Source organism: Limanda limanda, chromosome 6, assembly GCF_963576545.1.
Source record: "Limanda limanda chromosome 6, fLimLim1.1, whole genome shotgun sequence".
Lineage (NCBI taxonomy): Eukaryota > Metazoa > Chordata > Actinopteri > Pleuronectiformes > Pleuronectidae > Limanda > Limanda limanda.
The window spans coordinates 2361075-2384193 of NC_083641.1; the positions used below are offsets into that span (position 1 = coordinate 2361075).

Consider the following 23119-nt stretch of genomic DNA (forward strand, 5'->3'; position numbering starts at 1 on the left):
ATTTATTTTACATCTTTATGCACTGAAAGAGACAACACTGCAGTTAAAAGTTGAGAATCCAGTCGTAAATATGTTATTGCTTCATGAGAAAAGCTTTATTTGCTTTCAGCTCAGTTACAGGTCAGTCACAGGCACCACGTTTCTGAAATTGTTACCATGTAAAAAAAAAAAAGATCATCTGATACACATTCAAATAAATATGAGGTACATTTTTGTCATTGCAAATTCAGAGCATTATCAGTCTCGTGCAAGCAGGTCAAAACAGCCCCAGCAGAAGGAAGGCTCTATTGACCAATATACAATGAACAAGTCCAACACCCGTATATGTAGCAAACTTATATGGCACTTCAATTTCTCTCCTCCTCCTGGCACTTTCATCACTTCTTGGCACTCTGTACCATGAATATAACACACGCAGACTCAGTGCTTTCACTATCTGCCGTGTTCCCACAAGTGCCACAATTCCTAACAGGCAGCGGGCTATGGTTACTGCCAGTCCATGAGCTGTCAGTGTGGGTAGAGGTACAGGTAACACACCTTGGGGCTCAAAAGTCTGCCCGAGCTGCTCGTTCACCCAGTATCCCACTGAGCTTCCAGCCGCCACCCCGAGGATGGTGGTGGTATCTCCGCGCGTGGTGCTGTAGTGGTCCAGCTCTGGGTATGTGTAACTGAGGAACAGGGGCAGTGCCAACGCCACGATGGGGGAGATGCGGCTGGTGAGTTGAAAGTGGTCGAAGGTTTCCCAGTAAGGATAGGTGAAAAGCATGAGGAGGGCAGAGATTAAAGCGCCACAGATCACATCCTGAAAGCAGAATAATGACAACAGTTCACATTTGGTGCATTTATTTTCTTATTAGATAAGAAAATCTGAGTGTCAGGTGAAACAAAACCCTGTTAGCAGCACCTTTAGAGCTCACTCATTAACAGATTAAGTTTCTTCTGTTTCATTTGTAAAAGAAAAGAAGGTGTAAGAAATTACATGTAATTTTCAGGAGGTGCAGCAGTGACCTCACAATGTCGTCAGCTGCTCTCACACATGCACTGGACAAAGATATGTTCTTGCAATTTTTTGTAGGGGCTGTACGTGACAAAGCAAATGTCTGAGTCACTTGCTTTGAACATTTTCTGGAAATGTTCCTGTCAGCCCCCTCGTCAAGTGAGCCTATGTGAGAACACAGCAGGAACATGTCTGAGGATTTCACAGCGAGTGAGTGAACGTGTTGATGTCTCTAATGTGAGTTTTTTTCACTGATGTGTCATCTTTATGGATGACACATGTTGATTATTGAACCTTAAAGGGTCCTGTTAAATTGATTTAGTTACCTTCAGCAAGGGCCAGGGTAGTTTTCAGTCTTTATGCTAAGCTAAGCCAACCAGCTGCTGTAGGGTTACATTTAGCAGACTATTGCTTCAAGTACAAAGTTTTCTGAAATGTAAGCAAATATAACTGCTTGGTAACACTGTGCCAGCCTGACAGATTTGATAAATGAGTACACAACTGATGAATAAGTAACAGTCTCTTAATGTGGCATTGAGATTTTCAAATGAAAAGCAGGTGACTTAAAGTGTCGGCTGAATTTAGAGTCTCAGCGAGACAGTTTAAGTTAAGTTCAGACATAGATATGAATAATGAATCCTGCATTGAGCTTGAATATTTTATGCTGTAGAATGTGTGTGTGTGTGTGTGTGTGTGTGTGTGTGTGTGTGTGTGTGTGTGTGTGTGTGTGTGCACGTAGGGGGACTAGCTCACCAAAACTGAGTGCATGCCAGTATAGAGGCGGCTCAGACACACCAAGGACGACAGCGTCACTGCAATCAGCAGACCCGTCTCGAACTGGAACTGAGCCGCAATAAAAGATAAAACATTAAACCTGTGAAAGTAGAATGTTGTGTGTCACATGCAACTTCCCATTGCTCAGTGCAGGCACAAAAACAGTTGTCGTGCTCTACTTCTTTAAAACCTCTTTCCTCTCAGCCATCCATTTGTCACTGTAGCCATGGAACTCCTCTTTCTGCCACTTGTCCTTTCTGGTTGACGTACTGCCACTTGGCTCCTTTAGTTCTCTACTGTCTCCATCCTCTCTCCCCTCCTTCCTTTACCTATAGCGGTAGGTTTTGTTCCTCCATTTCAATAACAGTGAGAAGAGAGGCCTTGTGTATTCATTCACCTCCTCCACCCTCCCCTCCTGTGCTCCCCTCCTCTCCAGCTCTCTGCCTTTTTTCCTGTGTCTTTTCCTGTCTTTTGCAGCTGGAAGCCTATTCACTGGTAGTTCATGAAGAGAGGTTTTTTTGTGAATGGCCACAAAGGATGCCAGGGACAGGAGGGGGGTCACGCTGTGATTGACTGTCATGACCTCCGACCTGCTCTGGGATCAGGGCGAGTTGCCCTGAGGCCTTGTGTCTATTCAGGAGCCTCTGCAACAGCCTGCTACTCATTTATAGCTATACACGCTCTTTTCTCTCTGAGGAATCCTTGAGGAATTTCAGGCCACGGTTAAGTGCTCTACTGTACATGGATGTCTCAGGGTTCTTGAGGTGATTTCTCTGACCTTGAGAGCAGGAATGTAAGAACCCGACCGAGTGCTGGCTGACACGGCCTGACCACTAATCAGTCTGACAGCTGTAGAGACCGTAAACTACCAACTGATGGACCCAGCATTCACTGATGGACCCAGTATTCACTCAGGTTCTTCATTAAAACACGGTGTGTGATTACGACAGCCCATGATGGAGCCACTGAGTGTTTTATAGACTTGGAAGCAGAGTGGGGGAGATAATGACGGGAAGAGTCGGGAGGAGGAGGGAGGTAGTGACGTGGATTGACAGTCATTGACTCAGTCGAGTCTATCAGAGGACCAAACTGCAGCTCGACGGGTGTGGCTGATGGTGACTGATGGTGACTTCTGGCCCCGCCCCTGCCTGCCCATTGTGCGACAGCTCAGTCAGGACTCACTGATCGACACCGTCCACAGGGTCCCAGCACCTCATATTTAACCTCCTTCAACCCTGACTTGTGAGAAGCTTCCCATTAAGAGCGACTAAAATTATCCCCTACTGGGCCTTGCTTATCTTAGAGGAATCCATAAAATTCAATGGAAATTTAATGGCACTGCCTCGTGTCACATTTACAGTTAGTGTACACGTCCTAACTCTAATGAGGTGGATAGAGATCATTTGCAGTCAGCTATGGTGGTAATACCAGTTTTCATAGTGATGAGCAGTGACTATTACAGCTTCAGTGATGATGTCACAGTTACAATCATGACACGTTTCAACAGTAATTCCAATCACTAACTTGAAATGACTGATGCTGTAGCCCGTTTCACATTTGGCTTCTGTGCATCAAAGTATTAGATCTCCCACTGTTATTGCTGTGTAAAATCATGGCAAATATCACAGGACAGTAATTCTGTTTTTCTCTACATATGTAAAAATATGTTTACATTTCTTAAAGTAAGCCAAATTATTTAACAATGTGATCATAGGAGTTATTTTTTGACCTCTTTGAAGAGTATGTCTGATAAATCAAGCGCTCTGTGTACTGCAGCTTTAAGCTACATCCTCATATCACTATCCCAACAGGCTAACAATGACAATGGCTGTCACCGAAATCCCTCACTAATCACTGCGAAGTCCACTTAATAGTTAATTCACCGTTTTGTACCTTTAACCCTATATAATGGACACACTGCATCCCAGTGCATCATGCGATGGTACAACTGATGGTCAGTAGCTGAGCAATATATACCATCATGCATTGTGCCCCCTTTAAGTGTAAAATATACATACATATACAATTTTATTTGATTATTTTCATCGTCATTATTGTTTTACATCCTAATCCCTGGACAATGACATAAGTAGTGTCTGAAAGCTTTTTTCTTTTGCTGATGAGCTCCCTATATAATCCTCTACATATAAGTTGCTCTGTGTTTTATATTGTAAGGTCTTGAACTTACCATCTCAAGTGCCTTTAGATAATGTATGTTGTGTCAAAATGAATCGAATTACTTTAACCCTCTTCCGGATGCTCTGCTCTGACCAGTCTTAGACTTGACCCAGTTCCATCTGCTTATGTCTGTGAGATGCAGTTGAAACCACAGGCAACCTTATTCAAGCATAGATTATTTGGCCACACATTAAAGCTCACTGGTTGACTGAATCACAGATTTCAGCGATGCCCACCTGTAGCCTTGCTGGGGCGCTCAGTAAAATGGTAAAGGAGATGGAAGTGGCAGCCATGGCGTGAGTGGAGGGCAGCCCGTACTCTGCATCAACACGTGTCTCCAGCTTCACCACAGGGGGTGAAGGAGGGCGAGGCAGCTTCAGCACATCCTTCATCACCTGGCCGACATACATCACCAACTAAAAGAGAGGTTAGAATACATGTGTCTCAGAAGCAGGGTCCCAACAAATATCTAATATAGAGGTCTATATCACATTTCCTATAGTGTGTTTGTTGCAACTTACAATATTGTAGTATGACAAAAGGAGGATAGAAGGGGATAGTAGGGAAAGAAAAAAAAGAAATCACTTTGGAGAGGACAAGTTGCAACCACATGTGAAATCCGTGCCGAGCGGGTGTGTGTTTCCCTGCTGGGTACGGATCCAGCGTTTCTCGGTTCTGCAGGAGTCTGGGTTTCAGCTTACAAATGAGGGATGGGTCCGGGTGAGTTCAGGTAGAATATTGCCAGTTTCTTTCAGGTTCAGGCACAAATCTTTGGACCTGAACTCTAATCTCATATATTCAGTTGCCATTTCTATTCTAATAGTTGTGCGTTGGTTATATCTGTCACTCTTACTTTGAATTAATAGAAATTCTACAGCTTTAGCAGATTTCAAACTCCTGTCCATGAAATAGTCTTATTTTCTAAAGTGCTTTTGATGAGAGACTGTGGTCTCCGTCTGTTCCGTGTGAATCTTAATTTAGCATTTGAAATGTGATTCAATACAAAAAACCTACAGAGTGAGTGCTGCAGTGTGCTGGCAAGAAAAGACGAAATCCGAGATGGAGGAAGATGATAATAAAATTATGAGAAGATGAAATCAAATCCTGATTAGGCTATGCTCTAAAAGTAACCACACTCTCATAAATAAGTAATACCCCTTCCAACTCCACAAAGGAAAAAGGAAAGAGAGGAGGACAAATGGGTTCAAAAGATGGAGACCCACCCTGGAATAAAGTGCGGATGTTGCAGTCGTGCAGTAACAAAATCTATTGTAAGAAACTGATAATTGAAGAGGGCAGGATTTGCTGACACAGCGTCTTTGGAGGGTGGATTGAGACAGAGGGTGCTTGACATAATGACAGTTAGTGCAAGGTGTGTGTGTGATGATGTATAGGTTTTGGTGTGAATGTGTGTGTGTGTGTGTGTGTGTGTGTGAGTGTGTGTCTGTGTGCGTTTGCCTGCCAAATGTGCTGCCTATTCTCCTTCATGAAATCCCCAGCGGCCATCGGAGGGGCAGCCTGCTCCAGCTCCAGTTTTATTTAAAGCTCTGCCTTGTATATTTAATGAATGGCTGTCTTCACATGGAGCAGGGAGGCAGTGCAGCGAGAGGGAGCAGGACACTAATGTGTGTGTTTAAGGGACAGAATAGAGAGGCTGTTATTACCATCTCCACTGACACTGTAATCAGAAGATGCCTGTTACCATGGAAAATAAGATATAAAAGTACATCTACTGACCCGCTATTAGTGCAGCAACTTGTAGAGACGCGGAGGGAAGCAGATAGAGAGGGAAGCGCCAGGGACAGACATGGTAATTAAAATAGGTAAATATGTGGACACCAGAACATTGCTCTGGCCAGTCAAGTATTTGGACATCAAATTGGGGAAAAAATTACTTTTTGGACCCGGCTTTAGCGTCATGTTGAAAAAGGAAAGGACCTTTACCTAAATGTTGCATTAAATGCCTGACATATTGTATGTTGTAGCATTAAGATTCCGCTTGAGGAAGCAGACCATTTGGAAAAGGTGCTTGTTGGATGAGAAAGTTGGATCAGGACCCAAGGGAAACAGTTCACTTTGCCTCCATTCAAATATAATATTTCAATATATAAGTGCGGCTGTGGCTGAGGGGTAGAGTGGTTGTCCTCCAACCTGAAGGTTGGCGATTCGATCCCCAGTTTGACCCATCTGCATGCCGAGGAGTCCTTGGGCAAGATGAACCCTGAATGGCCCCCCATAGAATAACAAAGTGTTGCGAATAGATGCACTGTATGAATGTGTGTGTGAATGGGTGAATGTAATACTGTACTGTAAAGTGCTTTGAGTGGTCATCAAGACTAGAAAAGCGCTATATATACAAAGCCATTTGCCAATATCACAGAAATAAAAAAATCATAAAACAAGTACATTGTATCTTGTTACATTTGCATGCAAACAAAAATGAAACAAGACTTCAGCCACGTTAGTGCCTCTCGTGCAGATGTAGATTGACAAAGTCATGCTTTGAGCTAAATGCTGGTGTCAGCACGCTAAATGTTCAGGACAATGCAAACATGCCAATAATTAGAGGGAATAGTGTCAAGCTTACCACCAGTGTTAGTATGCTACCATTAGCTAATTAGCACTCAACACAACAGCAGAGGGGAATATCAACAGGTCTTAACTGAGCAATTTCTAGTTTTGATTAAGTTGGTTAGAAACTGGTGTAACTACTGAAGGACAGGAGTTCTGTGTTAATGACCTTTTGATCGGTGCTAAACTGTAGATAAACTTTTGACTTTCAGGACGTTGTTACAGCACAAACCACAAATTGGCATTTTGGGCAAAACTCAGTCCAGTGGGCTATAGCCTATGGTTTATGATTCATTGATCCTAAACTTTCCAACATTGTCTTACTATTTCCAAAAGCTAAACCTTTGGTCTCATTATTCCCTTGTTCTCTGGTCATGCCTGAATGTAAATGTGACTATTCCAATATCTGTATCTACCTACAGTGTAGCCGCATGAGTGCCCACACTGAATAATTGGTACCACCCAACAATAAACAGAGGACAATGGCAAGCCCATTTAGCGCAGTCTATTAATACAAAAAGCCCTACAGTGTACACATCATGCACTGCAAACCCCCCCTTGCCCGTCATACAATGAATCTGCCTGCCAGCTCAAATTATATGATACCCCTCCCCCGGACTGCACCATCAACACAAACATCATATTCAACCGTATTCAGCTGCCTCCAGTGAAGCCATCACGACAGTGTTTCTTTGTACACATCATCAAAGGGCTGACCCAGGGACAGTGTGGTCACATTAAGGGAAGAGTTGAAGACAGGTCAGCACACACTCACACACAACCACAGACAACTTGTCATTGGCCACTTTTGAGGACATTACATTGACTTCATTACATTGACTTCATTACATTGAATTCATTCTTTGGAGATGTACATTACCATATGTATTTATATAACCACAACCACTACTTTCCTGAACTTTTAACTGTCAAATGGCCATTTAAATAAAAATCCACCCTTACACACACACACTGAAGCAGCAGAAGTGTGCACGTTTTCTCATGAATGAGTGTATTGATGGCGGCCAGAGCAGCTTTGGACCTTGATCTGTCAACATGTGGATCAGAGTAAGTGAAGTGTGTGAGATTGTGGGTGTAGTGAAGAGAGGCTATTGCACAGGTTACTGTTTGAATAGAGAAAACAAAAGATGTTTGCTTTAAGACCAACACCCCCATGGCCACTGAGATGGGTACAAGAGCATTTACTATTCAAATAACATGGACACTGGATGGGAAAATGACCACTCCTAAAGTCTGAACTATAGCAAACAGAACTTGCCACTTTGTTGAGGATGTAAAATAGTGAATACAAATTTGAAGTGCACAATAAAAACTAGCATTTCTGACAATGACACATTTGAATGTAATACATTTCTGCTTGTAAAACCCTTACAAGTTTAACTTTACTCAAGTTTAACTCCAGCAGCAAATCATGGAACTTGATTTGATCAATAGGCATTTTGGGAGTCATGCTGCTACCCACTCTCTTAAACTGAGAAGTATTTTCTGTAGGTACAGCATGTAACAGTTTCACCATAATATGACTGACGAGCCAATAACCCATAACCTCACAGCATGGTGACTCCAGTTTACAGAGATAGACTCAATAAAGCAGTAGAATCTCTTGTTGTCCTCGGTCCAGTTTTAAAGTTGAGCTCAGTCATTGCTGATCTGCTGAAAGGCAATTCTCTTGTGCTCTTTTATGAACTTGCTTTGTAGGGTGTGCTTTGCTGAGTTGGCTTTCATTTTTTCCTCTTAAGACAATAATTCATCCACTGCCATTGCGTTCCTAATCATTTTCCTTCTGGCTATAGTAAATCTATTTGAACTTATGGAAAGAGACTAAACACTGTTCACAGTGTCTAGTATGGAGTTGGGACACAGCTTCAAACAATGACGTTCGCCTTGTTATCTGGTGTGGGGGTTGTACCTAGAAAATAATTGAGTTTTGATGAAGCTGGGGGCTGCTGTGTATTGGCCTTAAGAGTTCAAAGAGCCGGTGGCTATGTAAGTCTGTACATAGAACTGGTACAGCTTGGTGCTAAAGGCTAACAGCAGCAAGCACACATGTTTATAATGGCAATGTTTATGAGGAGAATTATAGTATTTTTTTCAACCTGGGCCCTATGTTTATAAATGTGGATGTGGTCCAGCAGATGGCCTCCACAGGCAGCCTTGACTAAGACTAAATTTGAGCCTTGTATTGGTGAAAAAAACAACATTTAATGGACATTTTGTGGAATGCCACATAAGATTACATTGTAGCCACTGCCGCTGTGGAGAGGACTGATTCCAAAAGGTTTTTAAGGACCATTAATTTACACACCCACATCTAATCATAAAGCCCAGATTGAAGGTTGATTTCCCTTAAGCCTTCAGATTCTTAGCAGGTATAATGTTAACCAGGTTTGTCATCTTAATCAAACATTTGCAGGTATTTGGTCACAAAACTAAATTTAACTTTTGACCTGATGATGACGTTAGATGAGAGATTAACTGAGTAAGATTTGTACAATACACCCTGAGGTGAACATGAATGCATGAACCAGATTTTATGGAAAACGATCCAAATAATTATCAATCTGCTGTTGATGCTACAAGTAAAGTTGGGGATAACCAACGTGACTGCAGGATTCATCCCCTGAGGAACATGAATGTCTATACTAACTCTCTTGACAATCCATCCAACAGTTGTTCAGCCATATCAGTTAGGGTCAAAGCAGTGGGCTAACGGACCAGCATATTTAGCCACGCTGCTCCGATGGCTAAATATAAGTACACCATTTTTTTATTCCATAGTACTGCAACTCCAGAGTTTTTTATTGTTTCTATTTTTTGAGAGGGCCTCTATTTTTTGAATAATTAATCACTCTTTTGGACTTCTAGCTCTTGATTTATTAATGAGATCCCTTTTGTTGTGACAGAACATGTTGGTTATTATTCCTTTAACAACTGTTCGAAACCACAGTCTACTTGTAATTACTTGACAGATTTACTCTCAGTGAACAGAAGTCTCGTGATTCCCACAGTCATTTCTGATGTCCGGCTGTCAGCATTGAGAGCTGATCCAGGACTGCCTGAGGCCGTCTAGTTAAAAAAGTTCTGTCGTCTGAGAATAAAGTGACTTCCTGTCTTTGACTGTGACCTTTCCCTGCCATCATTACTTACATACAAATCAGCACAAAATACCCGTCTTCTCGACTGCAGTGGAAACTCTCCATAACCATACTGTATATGTTAGTGTGAGCCCTTTGTGTCATTGTGCTAAAGTCCAACTTGAGATTTTAGATATTACAAAAAGCACAGGAGGTGGATGATTTGCATAATACAGCACTATGGTTACACCATACAACACTGCTATGTAATTCATGACCATATGGTTAATGACAGCCATTGTTTTGTAAGTCAAACAAAGTCACCCTGCAAGTAAAGACAACGCAGAGTAGTGAAGGACACATATGTGTGTTATTACGTGTACTTGTTATGCGTGTGTGTGTGTTATTCATAGGCGTCTAATGTGTTTGCTCCCGCATACAAGTCTTAATTTGCATGGATGCACTTCAATCGTTGGCGTGAGGAGCAGCCAGTCTGTGTGTGTGTGTGAGAGAGAGAGAGATAGAGAGTTAGACAGACTAGTGTCCTCCATGAACCTTAAATAACTCCACCAGCACAATGGCAGGGTGCTGTTAGAAGTTCGAATTGCGGGGTGATGCGCCCTGAGGGCTGACAGACCAAATGGTCGGTCCGGGGAGAGAAAGCTCCGAGTGCTGAGGAGTCCAATAAAACACTCTACTGGTAGACTAGGGGGAGGAGAACACAGAGTAAAGCTGGTAATGTCTAACTAGAGGGAGGGCAATGAGCGTGTTTAGCAGGCGAGGTGGGGAGCGCGAGCATGTGTGCATGTGTGTGTGTTGGCGTTTGTGAGTGTTTGAAAGGAGTTCACACAGAGGCCTGGTGCAGCCGGGATGCCAGAAGAAGGGGATCTTTTCCCCTGGGGGGGCCAAACAAGGGGTTCAGACACAGGGCACCCACCAAGGGCTCGGGGCAGGGACACATAGGCCACAAAAACACACTGCCCATCACACACTCTGCAGGAGTGAGGGTGTATGGCTGTCTGTGTCCGGCTGCGTCACCACAAGTGTCAGATACTCTCCTTCTGGGATCACTTTTGACATGTTTTAAGGGTCCCTTGACATAAAGTGCTGGATTCTGTCAGACTAAACATCTAAAGGGGAGATCTTAGCACTCGTTTTCCACTGATGTATCCTCATGTGTGGCCTCAAACCATGTCAGGGACCCTTGGTCAGGCCGGGCCCGGTCAATGGCCCCCAAGCCTGGGGATATATGTGCATGTTGGTGTCAGAGACGGACCAGCGCTGACGATGAAAGGGAGGTTGAAAGGTGAAAAGAGGGAAACAGAACAACAGAGAGAAGAGAGGTGGCATTGTGAGGGAGACGGACATCAGACAGAAGTCTAACGCTTCTTATATGGTAAGGTGGTCTGACTGACATCTTCAGCACACACACACACACACACACACACACACACACACACACACACACACAGACACACACACAGACAGACACAAACACAGATTATTTGTCTATCTTACAGTCCAAATGTTGATGAGGCGTCGGCACAGGAATGGGTCCAGGTTCCAGTGTATGCAGGGCAGACAGGTGATGTAGAAGATTTCATGACCCAGGGCTGATGAGCACAGGAATAGGACGTGCAGCAGCCAGTTCCTCACCTCATACTGAGGCCTGCTGCAGCCCTGCACACAGTAAACACCCAGTGAGAAAACGAAATGTGATGGAGCCAGGTGCCTGAAGATGCTGCCTGGAATGAACATCTTATTTAGATCAAAGATTATATTTCCTGGCCAACCCTGCAGTCACACCCACTTTTGGCTTCCCCTTTTGTTTCCAGCTCAGCTCAACAGACAGGACAGATTTAATCTCAAATTTAATTTTGAGATTAAACCCTCTGCTGCTTTAACTTCAAAATGAAAGCTCTAGAGATTTTTTGACTTTAAGTCTCTAATATGGGTCAAGCTCCAAACAAAGTACCACACTACATTTCCCAGAATGCAAACTGGTTAGCACATTTCAACACCCCTGCCCATTTCTCTGCTTCTTTTAAATTCCAGATCTAAAAATTAATGACTAAAAGCCATTTGCTCCTAACATTGATGAATATTCCACACCTACTACATCTCAATTAACAAATTTAAAAGAAATTGTAGATAGACATATGTAAAACTATGTCAAGTACTTGCAAGTACTCAATTGACATTAAAGGGACTCTTACCTTTGTTGCATTTTTACACTTTTTGTGGATAAGGTTAAATTGGTATTAATAAGGTAATGACACTCTAAAATGCAAGACAGACCCACCAGGAGTTAAAGCAAACAATTATTTCATTCTCGTAATATTTAGTGAAAACTTCAACCAATAAAGTTCTTCGGACCGAAGGACCTTATTGGCCGACAGACCTGTCTGTTTGCTGCATGGAAACAGACAGGAATCAACTATAGGGTTTGTTTTGATTCCACGGCAGACAGTAGCGAGTAGCGACCGTATCGACCGTAGCGACTGACGATGGCAGACCAAAGTGGTCCACGGCGTACTGAAACAGCCGCTCCCAGGGGGAAAAACAAAAGAAAAAACACCGCGGATGGGAACGAGGGGGTGGGGCATTGAAAAGGCGGGATGATTCGAATGTGCTGTAATTCTCAAATGCAACAAAGGTAAGAGTCCCTTTAACACAAAAAATATTGCTAAATAAATATAATAACTTTATTTGTATAGCACTTAACTAAACAAGGTTACAAAGTACTTCACAAAATCCAGGGCAAATAAATGAATGAACTAAAACAAAAGGTTGTCAATTCAGTTGAATTTTGAGCACTGAATCATAATGTTAAGGTCAAGACCTTAGAATGAAGAGGATACTCAACAGTTCCCCAATAAATAACCAGGAAGTGACCTGGCTGCATATTTACTTTGTCTTAAACAGACAGAAGAATGTAAACACTTAGTACAAGCTATGCAGACGAGGATCTGGCGGTTGACAGTCATCCTGACAAACGAGAAATTCCAGTCATTGTTTGGTTTACAATCAAAAACGGTCTCAGTCCGCCATGGGGCTGAGTAAAACTAACGTGTGCTCCTCTAGTCAGCCTGGTGTGTCTGTGTGGACACTATTTCCAGCTAAAAGGGTTACGGCTCAGAGAGGACCAATTTGTTTTTGCAGAAAATGACTCACGCCAACAACACATCCGTTCTGTTTGTATTCGGAGGGGTTGTCCTGGTGGACCCTTTCTCTCTGCACCTGCCCACATGGTTTGGTGTCGGCTCGGGCCGGACCGCGCGTCCTCCCCCGGCTGTCCACGAGGAAGAGTCCGCAGCGTCTCTGGAACCGGGCCACGGGCTCGGGGCCGTTGAGGTAAACCAGGAGCTCCAGCATGTCAGGTGAAACACACACACACACACACACACACACACACAGAGAGGCTCAGGGGCGAGCAGGGGTGGATATTCTTAGCGGGAGTACAGGTCATGCAGATTTCTGCCCCGGCAGGCAGGCAGGCAGGCAGGCAGGGCGCGTCCCCGGGGGCAGAGCTGCGCACAGGTGCGGCCGCTGCGCACCACAGGTAACGACACGCAGGGGCGGAGCTAATGACTGCTATAGGGTTCGGTGCGACCTTGACTCTGAGATGGTTATCATAACCTTCTTTGAAGAGGAAGACATTTATATTTATTGCATATTATGCCAGTTGGACACAATACGATAATAAGTAAGTTATTTTAGAAACAAAGGGTAATACACATATGTGGGTTGTTATTATGTTATGATAAGTTACTTAATAATAACAAAAACTGTCTGTCTGTCTGTCTGTCTGTCTTTCTTTCTTTCTTACTGTCTTTCTTTCTTTTTTTCATGTTTTCTTTTTTTCATGCTTTCTTTCTTTCTTTCTTTCTTTCTCTTTTTCTTTCTTACTTTTTACTTTCATACTTTTTACTTTCTTTCTTTCTCTCTTTCTTTCTTTCTTTCTTTCTTTCTTTCTTTCTTTCTTTCTTTCTTTCTTTCTTTCTTTCTTTCTGTCTGTCTGTCTGTCTGTCTGTCTGTCTGTCTGTCTGTCTGTCTGTCTGTCTGTCTGTCTGTCTGTCTGTCTGTCTGTCTGTCTGTCTGTCTGTCTGTCTGTCTGTCTGTCTGTCTGTCTGTCTGTCTGTCTGTCTGTTTGTTTGTGTGTATGTATAAAAAAAGTTAATATTTATGTATGGATGTATGTGGAACGCACATCACGTAAACTGTTCATCTTATTTTCTTCACACCCGTCGTGTGTATTGTTAATGGGCAGAGACAGAGCAGTGCCAGGTTTAGTGGGATTCCAACACGTGATACATTCAATGTTGATAAAAATGGAATAAAGAGGCGACCAGCAGGTTGGTAGCAGAAAGTGGGGAAGGGGCAGTGTACCTTCAGTCTGCGACAGAGTTTAACATGTCTTCTTCTGTGTCCTCACCAGGGGTCTTGAACTTGTGGCCTGCTGTCAATAATATTTGTCCTGCCAAACAAGATCCTGTCCTCAAATCCTATGACCTAAAATTAAGAGTTCTAAGAATAGAATATGCTATGAAGTTAATCAAATATAGGCTGTAAGAGATCAAACAGATGAAATTAAGTTTAATCATTATGACTGAAATCATATGACCCATTTTATGCTTCTAAGAACAAATCCTGTGACAGCAGTTAACACTGTTCACTGTTTTAATAGTTTATGTGCAAACTTTGGAGTTGAGTCGACTGCACCCATATAGTGTAATGACAAACAACATGGGTTAGTACAAAATAATATACAAAAAGGTGTATGTCATGTAAGTGATGAGTTACTTAGGTGTCTTCTATCTCTTTCTCCTTTATTACATTAGTATAAACTCTGACATTGTCTTTATTATTGCAAGAATATTACTTCAATTATGAGTTATAATAAATCCTTATTGAACAAACAGTGCCTTTTGTAGAGTTTTACAAAATTAAATCAACCTAAAGGCTGCAGTAAAATGAGTAGGGGATTTTTGACACCCTTTGATCTTTGCTATGTGTACCAAAAACATGTGTTCTTGGATGTTTTTAAGATTTTACTGTAAATGCTGCTTTAGTACTCTATCTGCTATTCTTGTTGCTATTTTACTCATCCTGTGGATGAACATTACTTTCAATGAAGTATTTTACGCTTGTCAATCTATTTTTGCACTATTCTGGTTGCACTGTTGACACCCTTTCTACCTGTGATTTCTGACTGGGTACTTATGTGTTTTGTCTACTTATTTCACTTAATATTATGTAATACTTTTTATGTCACGTGGGTACTTATATGTTTTGTCTATTTTAGTTTACACTGGGGATTAGAGAGATTTCAATCCCCTTTGTGTCCTGTACATAATTGACCAAAAAGTTGACTTTGAAATACTATTTTAATGCTTTTGTAGACTTTATCCACAAATACCTGCACCTTTGCACACGTCCTGTTTCCATATTGCCCTTGCTCTTGTTTTTAGTATGACACATTGCTGCTATAACACAGGAATTTAGCAGTTTGGGATGAAGTATCCATCCATCCATTCATCCATCCATCCATCCACCCATCCTTCCATCCATCCATCCATCCATCCATTATACATCTATCTCTATCCATCTATAGAGCTCCATGGTGGTTTTACATCAGACCAGAATCCCTTGGCTTAGACCAATGAGCTGGTGGTAAATGCAGTGTTCTCCATTAACCGCACTTCACTTTTTTATTGATGAAATAGCAACCGTCACTGCTCCTGTCTGTTCCTCACAATGGAGGCCGGTGTCTGTGTGTGTTTGCAAAGTCTGGACCTGCTCTGGACCCTGTGAGTTCACATGCTCTTTGTTTGGGACAGGAAACAGTGAATTGACGAACTGGTTGACCAAATTAGCGCATCCTATTGTCTGCCACGATTCTCTCTGTACGTAATTGTGAACGAGCATAGTTGTCATAGCTGCTTCCTGCATGTACACACCCAGAGCGCTGAAACAACAGCTCCCCTCTCTCTCTCTCTCCTCCCTGTGCTTGGATGGATGAGCCTCTCGCATCGGAGTCACCACCATTACATCATCTGTTCCCACACAGACTCACACCGTGTGAGGGCGGTTTGTGTTGTTATTTCACCGGGATCCCGGGCATTTACACGCAGTAGCTGCACCGGACGCCCCTGCTCCTCGTGGTGTGAATGACGCTGGATTATGAGGAGACATCATCCTCACCATCATCTTCTTCATCATCATCATCACCAGCAGCATCACTGTAGTGTCTGATGGGGCTTCGATGAGCAGGGGGAGAGGAGGAGAGTCGCGCACCGTCATCAGCATCTGTCCGCAAGGCTCCCTTTGTGCTCACCGGGGAATGTGAATGGCGAAAGATGACATGGCAGAGGTAGAGCTGGCCCCGAGCGGAGCGGAGCCCCCCGGCGAGGCCCCCCCGGCCTTTCCCTACGAGGAGTACGAGTGCAAGATCTGCTACAATTACTTCGACCTTGACCGCCGGGCCCCGAAGCTCCTGGAGTGCCTGCACACATTCTGCGAGGAGTGTCTGAACACGCTGCACCTCCGGGAGGAGCGGCCATGGCGCATCAGCTGCCCCGTCTGTCGCCACCGCACCCCGGTGCCGGACTACCGGATCCAGAACCTGCCCAACAACACCAAGGTGACGGAGGATTTCCCGCTGTACATGGACTCGGACCCGCTGCCTCAGGACGCCCTGCCGCCCTACCCGCCGCCGCTGCACCCGGCCCTGGTCGCGCTCCGCCGGGAGGAGGCGTCGGGGGCCGGGTGCAGCACCAGCCAGGCGACGCCGTCCACCACCGTGTCCACCGCCACCACCCTGTCCCAGGACTCCGTGCGCTACGACAGCTGCCAGAGCTGCAAGCGGGTGGCGCTGACCACCGGCTGCGTGTGCGTGATCTTCTCCTTTCTGTCCATGCTGGTGCTGCTCTTCATGGGCCTGATCTTCGTGCACAGCCACAGCATCCCCCCCTCGCCGGCGGGACCCATTTGCCTGTCGGTGGCCAGCATCCTGGCCATGTTCTCGGTGGTCGTCACGTGGCTCATCTGCTGGCTCAAATACAGACCGGACCATGAGACTGGCCGCTCGTCCGCCACCAGTAACTCCCGGAGAAACGCCTGACAGGCTGTGGGTAGAGGTTGTTGTGCTATGGCTGTGTGATCATGTACATAATATACTGACACCTGATGCTCCTGCTCCCTTTACTTTTCTAGGAATAAATCTCGTCCAGAATGGCCTTGAATCAGTATTGCAAACACCCAAAGGCCTTCATGTTGTTTGGAGCAATAGGCCGACATGATCCTTGATAATCTCTAAGTTATATGCACTTCAATTTGCAGTGGGCCCAGGTGACTGACGGGCATCCCGACGAGTGAACTCAAGGCTTAGATTAGATGACTGAATGTGAAGTGCTCATTTCCAGGGTTTGACACTCTCCCCTCCCCATCCTGCTAAATGATATGCATATCCCCCTATGCCACTCCCTGTATGATAACTGTCCATGACGATTTCACTCTTTTATCTCAACAAAGCACTATTGTGTTGTACCGATATTTGACAATGTCGGTTCTGAGTTTTCAGGAGAGTGTTGTTGTTTTTTTTCCCCAGAGACTTGTGTGTTTTTGTGAAAAAAGCCTCTGAAATGTTGCAAAGAATCCCTAATCTAAACTGTAAATAGTCCACAGGGAGGTAGTGAGCGGTACTGGATAGGTGTGACCAGCCTTTCTTCAAGACCTTCCTAATCCTTGTGCTTTAATTTACCTAACAGAATGGCACTGTTTCTATTGTGATGACGAAGACTGCACCTCCTCCAGCAAAGGGACACTGAAGGACAACTTGTGATTTTGAACTTGTGTTTTGCGCATGTTAGGCTACTGGAAGGTCAAGGCCTTTTCTTTTTTCCTTGTCTTGTTTTAAATGGAAGGGACAGTGCGTGTCCCGACTCCTGTGCCTCACCACCTCATTGCTGAACGAAGCAAAACTTCACTGTTATCCCGATCCAACTCACGCTCGGGCCTCCCACCACTGACAGCACCCAGCTGAGGCGTCGGCAGGGATTTCCTCCTCCTGTCACATTATGTAGGCCACAAATTGGTGGTGGAAAACAGGGTTTCCAACGCAAAGCGACTTTTTATACTTAGAAAAAGTTGTGCTGTTGCTTTTTTTTTTGCACCTTGAAGAAGATACAAATAGATGTGTGTCTAACAAGGTAAAATAATAAGGTATAAATCCACTTTCAGCTATTTCCAACTTCCAGCTCACTCATCTGCTTCCTCCAGGGCCACATGTGACGATTAAGTGATATGTATTTACAGGTCGGACAACATGATTCTTAGAAACTATCAGCAGTCATTATTACCTCTGGCCACATGTACTGTGGCAGATTAGTGGTACCTTACTGTAGTGGCCACAGTCAAGTCCTTCATTAACACAATGCAAATATTGGACTTAACTTAACTAGATCTTAATATAATTGGGTTTATATGATTTTTTTTTTCTCTCAGGCAGGTTTGTCCAAAAATACTGATCTAACTTTTCAGGTGAATTAGCTTCAGACAAATCAATGCAATCCAAAAAAAGCTAAAACCCAAGGGCCTATAGTGAGTTGGCTTCTATATTACTGTGAATTGGTGGTAAATTGTGTGTGTCCTGCTAAAGTCTATTTAATGTATTTATACTGGATTCTTATTGGGCATAAAGTGATACCTTACTTTTGGTGTGGTGTCAGGACCCCCATTATCGACAAGTGTGTGTCCGAGGAGCAAGTGAATCCCACTCACAGACCTTCCTCACAGCATTTAATGAAGAATCCGGGTAGGATTCAGACACCAAAGTGCTCTCAGACGAGCACCCGCCCTTGCACATTCGTGGTATCGCTGTACCTCATTGCACAGGGGGAAAAATAGACAGTTCAAAATGATTCCCTAACCCTAACCCTCATCCCCACTCCAAGTCTGATTCTCATGCTTGCTTCAATCCTCCCGCTCAACCTTTCTCCCACTCAACTTCTAAATGATGCACTTTCCCCCCTTATTTGACACGAGTAACGGGGTACACCTTTGACTAATGTCCGCATATTGTATTTACTTCAGAGGACCTAGACAATGTCGTTGGTTTTTATGAGAATCCGTGGTTGTTGTTAAAAGTACCAAATGTATTTGCACAGAGAACTGTTCTTCATGTGCTGTTTTACATTCATAAACACATTTCAGTAATAAAGAAAACATGAACACCCACAGCTGTCATTAGTTCTCTTGTTACAACAGAGCCATCACAGCTGCAAGAAAATCCTGTGACCACGGCTGGATGTTTTCATGCTCGCTCTTACATAATGACTGGTAATAAATTGAATATGGTCCAACTTGACACAGTTTGCATCCTGCTGTGCATCAAATATGCCCCCTACTGGAAGACAGATGATGCTACATGCCCTATATTCAAAAAAGAGGGAAATCCCAGCCCTCCAGTGTCAGCTGGCATACATTTCTCATGCACGTCTACTTATGTAAACTTCTGGTGGCTAAAGCCTGATTAAAAGTAAATAGATTTTTCATTAAGGGCTGGATGCTGATGACCTGTTCATATTACAGACTGAGATTTGTCATATGTGTTTATATGGTCTAATAAAGCCCCCATTTAGTTTATATAAATTAGGCCATTCAGCGTTAAGATTTTTTCCCCCTCGTACACAAACCAAATAGATAAAGATCAGTGTTGGCCATTCACCGTCTAATCACTGGTTTACTGAATAGGCCCTATACACACACTTTACATTAATAAGCCACACAGTGTCTTTTCTCAGATAATATTTTACCTCAAACCTCGGTGTTCATATATTCTCAGCACCCTGTAAATACGCCTTTGCTCGCTGACTGGTCACTTCATTGTGGCAGCACAACACTCAGGCCTATTGTATCAAAGCCTTGCTGTATTTTTCAATTAGCCACAGTTACACTGATTACTCGGAGAGAGTTGGAGGCGATGTGAGTTTGCAAACGAGCCATGACAACAAACAGAGTCAGCCGACATGTTTTTGTAAAGGATGCTATCAGCCAATGCATTTCAATGACTCTCATTATTAGCCATATAGGTCTGTGTATATAACTGATATAAATATATAGCCTGATGTAGCATTTAGTCAGGCTTACTCCTCTTATAACTTATGTTTGTCACTTCTATTGTATAGCTACAGAACGTTTTATCCACATGGCCTATATCTGTTTGGGGTGAAAATGATAACAATGTTATAGAATTTTAAACATTTGAATTGCTTAAATTATGCCTAGCCGAATGTGTCTGCCTTTATAAAAAAACTAAGTGCATTTAAGCAATTAAGGAAATTACAAATTTGTTCTTTTGTTTTGATAAAATGTAAAATAAAATGAGCACAATTAAGTCACTGGATAAACATAAAGTGTTTCATAAAAAAATACAAGCATTAGTATAAATATGTGAGTTCACTGTGATACACAATCTTTGTTTTTAATTACATCTTACCCGAAAAGTCCTCTTTTCAATGGGGGGAGTTTTGTGTTACTACTTAAGTTACAGTATAAAAGCATTCCAATGCAAGTGCATTAAAATGCCCCTGAAGTTAAATGTTGAAAGCATTTAAAAGATGAGAAGAAAATCGTAAAATTCTGGCCCATAGCTGTGAAATCCACAAATAAAGTTCAGTAAAAAAGTACAATAATTCCCAATGTATAGACTCACGCCCTTATTTGAACGCTTACTTTTGTATTAATTATTACCCTGAATATGACGCACTGGGAACTAATTAATTAGTATTCGACAAATACGTGTTTGTGAATGGCCTCCACGCAGAGCATGTGATGCAACTTAATTTATTTCTCATCAAGCGAGATTTCTGACTTTGAATTTCATCCCCCGGTAATGGATTGGACACGGAGATTCAGTGTCGCGTTTAAAGAGAGGGCCGCGGTATGCATCATGCCTCCCTCTCTCTCTCTGTTTTTCATTTGCCCCCTCTCTGCAATATCCAGTTTCAGGATAAGATCACTGACACTCCCAAATCGTCACGTTCGTCTGCGTAAAAGACTGATGTTTATTCTCCCTCTTTGGAGTAGGTCAGTACAAATGTGAGAAATAAATCAATACAACCAACATCATTCATACCCTAACTTAAGAAAGTTATTATTTTTTAGTAACACTATTGACAGCATACGCCCACAAAAGGCCTGTTGTGTTAACTACATTATATAATCCTGCTGCCCACAACTCATTCGATGACATGATTGTGATTTAGGGCACAAGTGATTATCCAGCATTCCTCCAAGAACTTGTAAAATGTAAAAATCGGTCAGAAACAAACTCCCGTTTCCCGTCCCTTTTAAGCCGTGTTGTGGCAACGTGGGGGACTCATTCGTGATAATAATCTTCACCCAGAGGATAATGACAAGCTCTTTAACAGGTGAAAGACCCCCGGGCGCCGTGCTTATTTTAAACCCAGCGTCCATCCATTGTCCCCGCGCGTTTTTGAGGGCAAAGACAACATTTGAAGTGCGAGTTTTCCCTCTTTTTGTATTACTATCAAAAGCCACTGGAAGAGGCGAATGTTAATTGAAAACTACTTGAGCCCGTGGGACATCTCTCCCCTGTGTAAATGAAGCTTAATGACAAGAGGAGCTTGGTGTCCTCCACTCCTCCTCCCTCCCATCGGGACACCGGTATGGCTCAGGTGAGCGGGCAGAGACATGAAAGAGGGGATCAGGTGCTGGGGGTCGCTTTTCACCTTCAGTTTTGCATTAGCCAGGCGACGTTTTTTATGGTTTTCTCTCCCTGCCGACTCTGACGCACGGAAATACATTTGCGCATAAACCAATTCTCTGCGTGGGTCTCACATTTAATGATCGATTCGGTTATTTGCCACTTTGGTTAAACCGCTGCAATGATTTCATATAGTTACATGAGGTTATCCCCACCTGGGTGACAAGAGGAGTAGGTCTAGTGTTGCCGTACTGCTGCTGTGCCATCATGTGTCCAAAATCAAGAATGAAATTCAATTAATAAGAGCTAAATCCGAATCAGGAGGTTTCTCAGAAAAATGTGTTTTTAAATTCAATTCAACAATCTCGTTCCTAAATGTTCGACTTTACTAATCTAATGTGGACGAGGCACTGGTGTTCCTTCGAGTAATCATGGTCACGTCACCGATCCAAGGACGAAGGAGGGATACAGAACGCCTCACTCACGGATTATTAGAAGAACAACTCTTTATTGTGCGTTGACACTATTGATTATCGGACATTTGGAGATGGAAATACACCCTGGTCTCTATTGTGGCACAGGGCTAGACTGGCTTTACGGCCGCCCTGGCGTCGTACCCTGCTGTGGCGCATGTCCCCCTTCAGACTGCTGGTGCTCCCACTGAAAACCACAATAAATTCCTCGAGGTGCACACACTTTAGCACCATTTGTGTCATATATGAGGCCATGGGGTGGAAACAAATTAGGGGTCGTTTGCGATAGCATGCTTTTAACAGTTGGGTTTATGATTTTACGCACAGGCTGGTGACACAACTGACAATAAATGAATGCCATGGATCACTATTTATATTTTCTTTCATGAGTTAGAGGTGATAGATTTTTTGATAAATTATAGATTACTGTACTGTTATTTATTAAACTTGGTTTATTTTTGCAAAATCGATGTAAACACAAATCTAAAATCTGAAACAAAGAATGTATAGGCTATATTTAGGGCTAGTGATATATCGTTTGTCTTTGTTATGACCAAATATGAATAGATTGTTAGATTGCAGATATCATTTAAGAAAGTAAATAATTTTTTTTGAAGCTCCGATTTGTCATGTCACAGGCCCATAGATATAGATATAGATCCATACAGTCTTTTCAGTGTAGTTAAAAGTAATTCAACAACGTAATATTAATGTAATGCAATACAACACAAGAGTCTTTCTTGTTTTTATTATAAATACTTTGATGCTGTACTGGATTAGAAGCGCTTTTTAATAGTTTGCTCACCTCATTCACATGTTTATTTAGCATTTGTCGTGCTGGATTAAATGATAATAATAGTTGAATGATAATATATAATACACAGTTAGGTTGTTATTTGTCAGCAAATATGCAGAACTGATATGGTTTGTGTGTTTATTCCATCATGTATTAATGTATGGAAAATAAATCAGAATAAGGGAGCGAGGAAATTGATTTAGGTGGAAACCCTCACACTCACAGTTTGCGTGTTTGGAAAATAGTTCGGTGACATATACATCAACCAAATGATTAAACCTCCTCCTGATTAAACCTCATATATGTCTTCACAGTGGTTCATTCAGCTCACGGTTGTATCAGTGATGGGACAGAACAAGGTGGGACTCCTCTGCGGCTCCAAATGAATTCACGTCCCTGTCCCGTTCCGTGCTAGCGGACCCGTGACAGCTTCCCTGATTGGATCAAAGTTTTCAGGCTGGGCCAATCCCCGCGCCAGACAGCGTGCCGGGTCCATCCGCGCAGCCA

The 23119-nt window shown here is 43.0% G+C and overlaps 2 protein-coding genes across 2 annotated transcripts; one reads left to right on the forward strand and one right to left on the reverse strand.

Moving 5' to 3' along the window:
- Positions 1-256: 256 nt before the first annotated feature.
- On the reverse strand, positions 257-12990 carry sgpp2 (sphingosine-1-phosphate phosphatase 2). Its single transcript, XM_061073412.1, has 5 exons — positions 12790-12990; positions 11134-11295; positions 4186-4365; positions 1751-1840; positions 257-802 (listed from the first exon to the last, which is right to left on the reverse strand). The coding sequence occupies exons 1-5, from the start codon at positions 12988-12990 to the stop codon at positions 257-259; spliced, it is 1179 nt and encodes a 392-aa protein (XP_060929395.1).
- A 2974-nt stretch (positions 12991-15964) lies between these two features.
- On the forward strand, positions 15965-16738 carry LOC133002871 (E3 ubiquitin-protein ligase RNF182). Its single transcript, XM_061072456.1, has one exon. It carries the CDS (start codon positions 15965-15967, stop codon positions 16736-16738), a length of 774 nt encoding a protein of 257 aa, XP_060928439.1.
- Positions 16739-23119: the final 6381 nt, after the last annotated feature.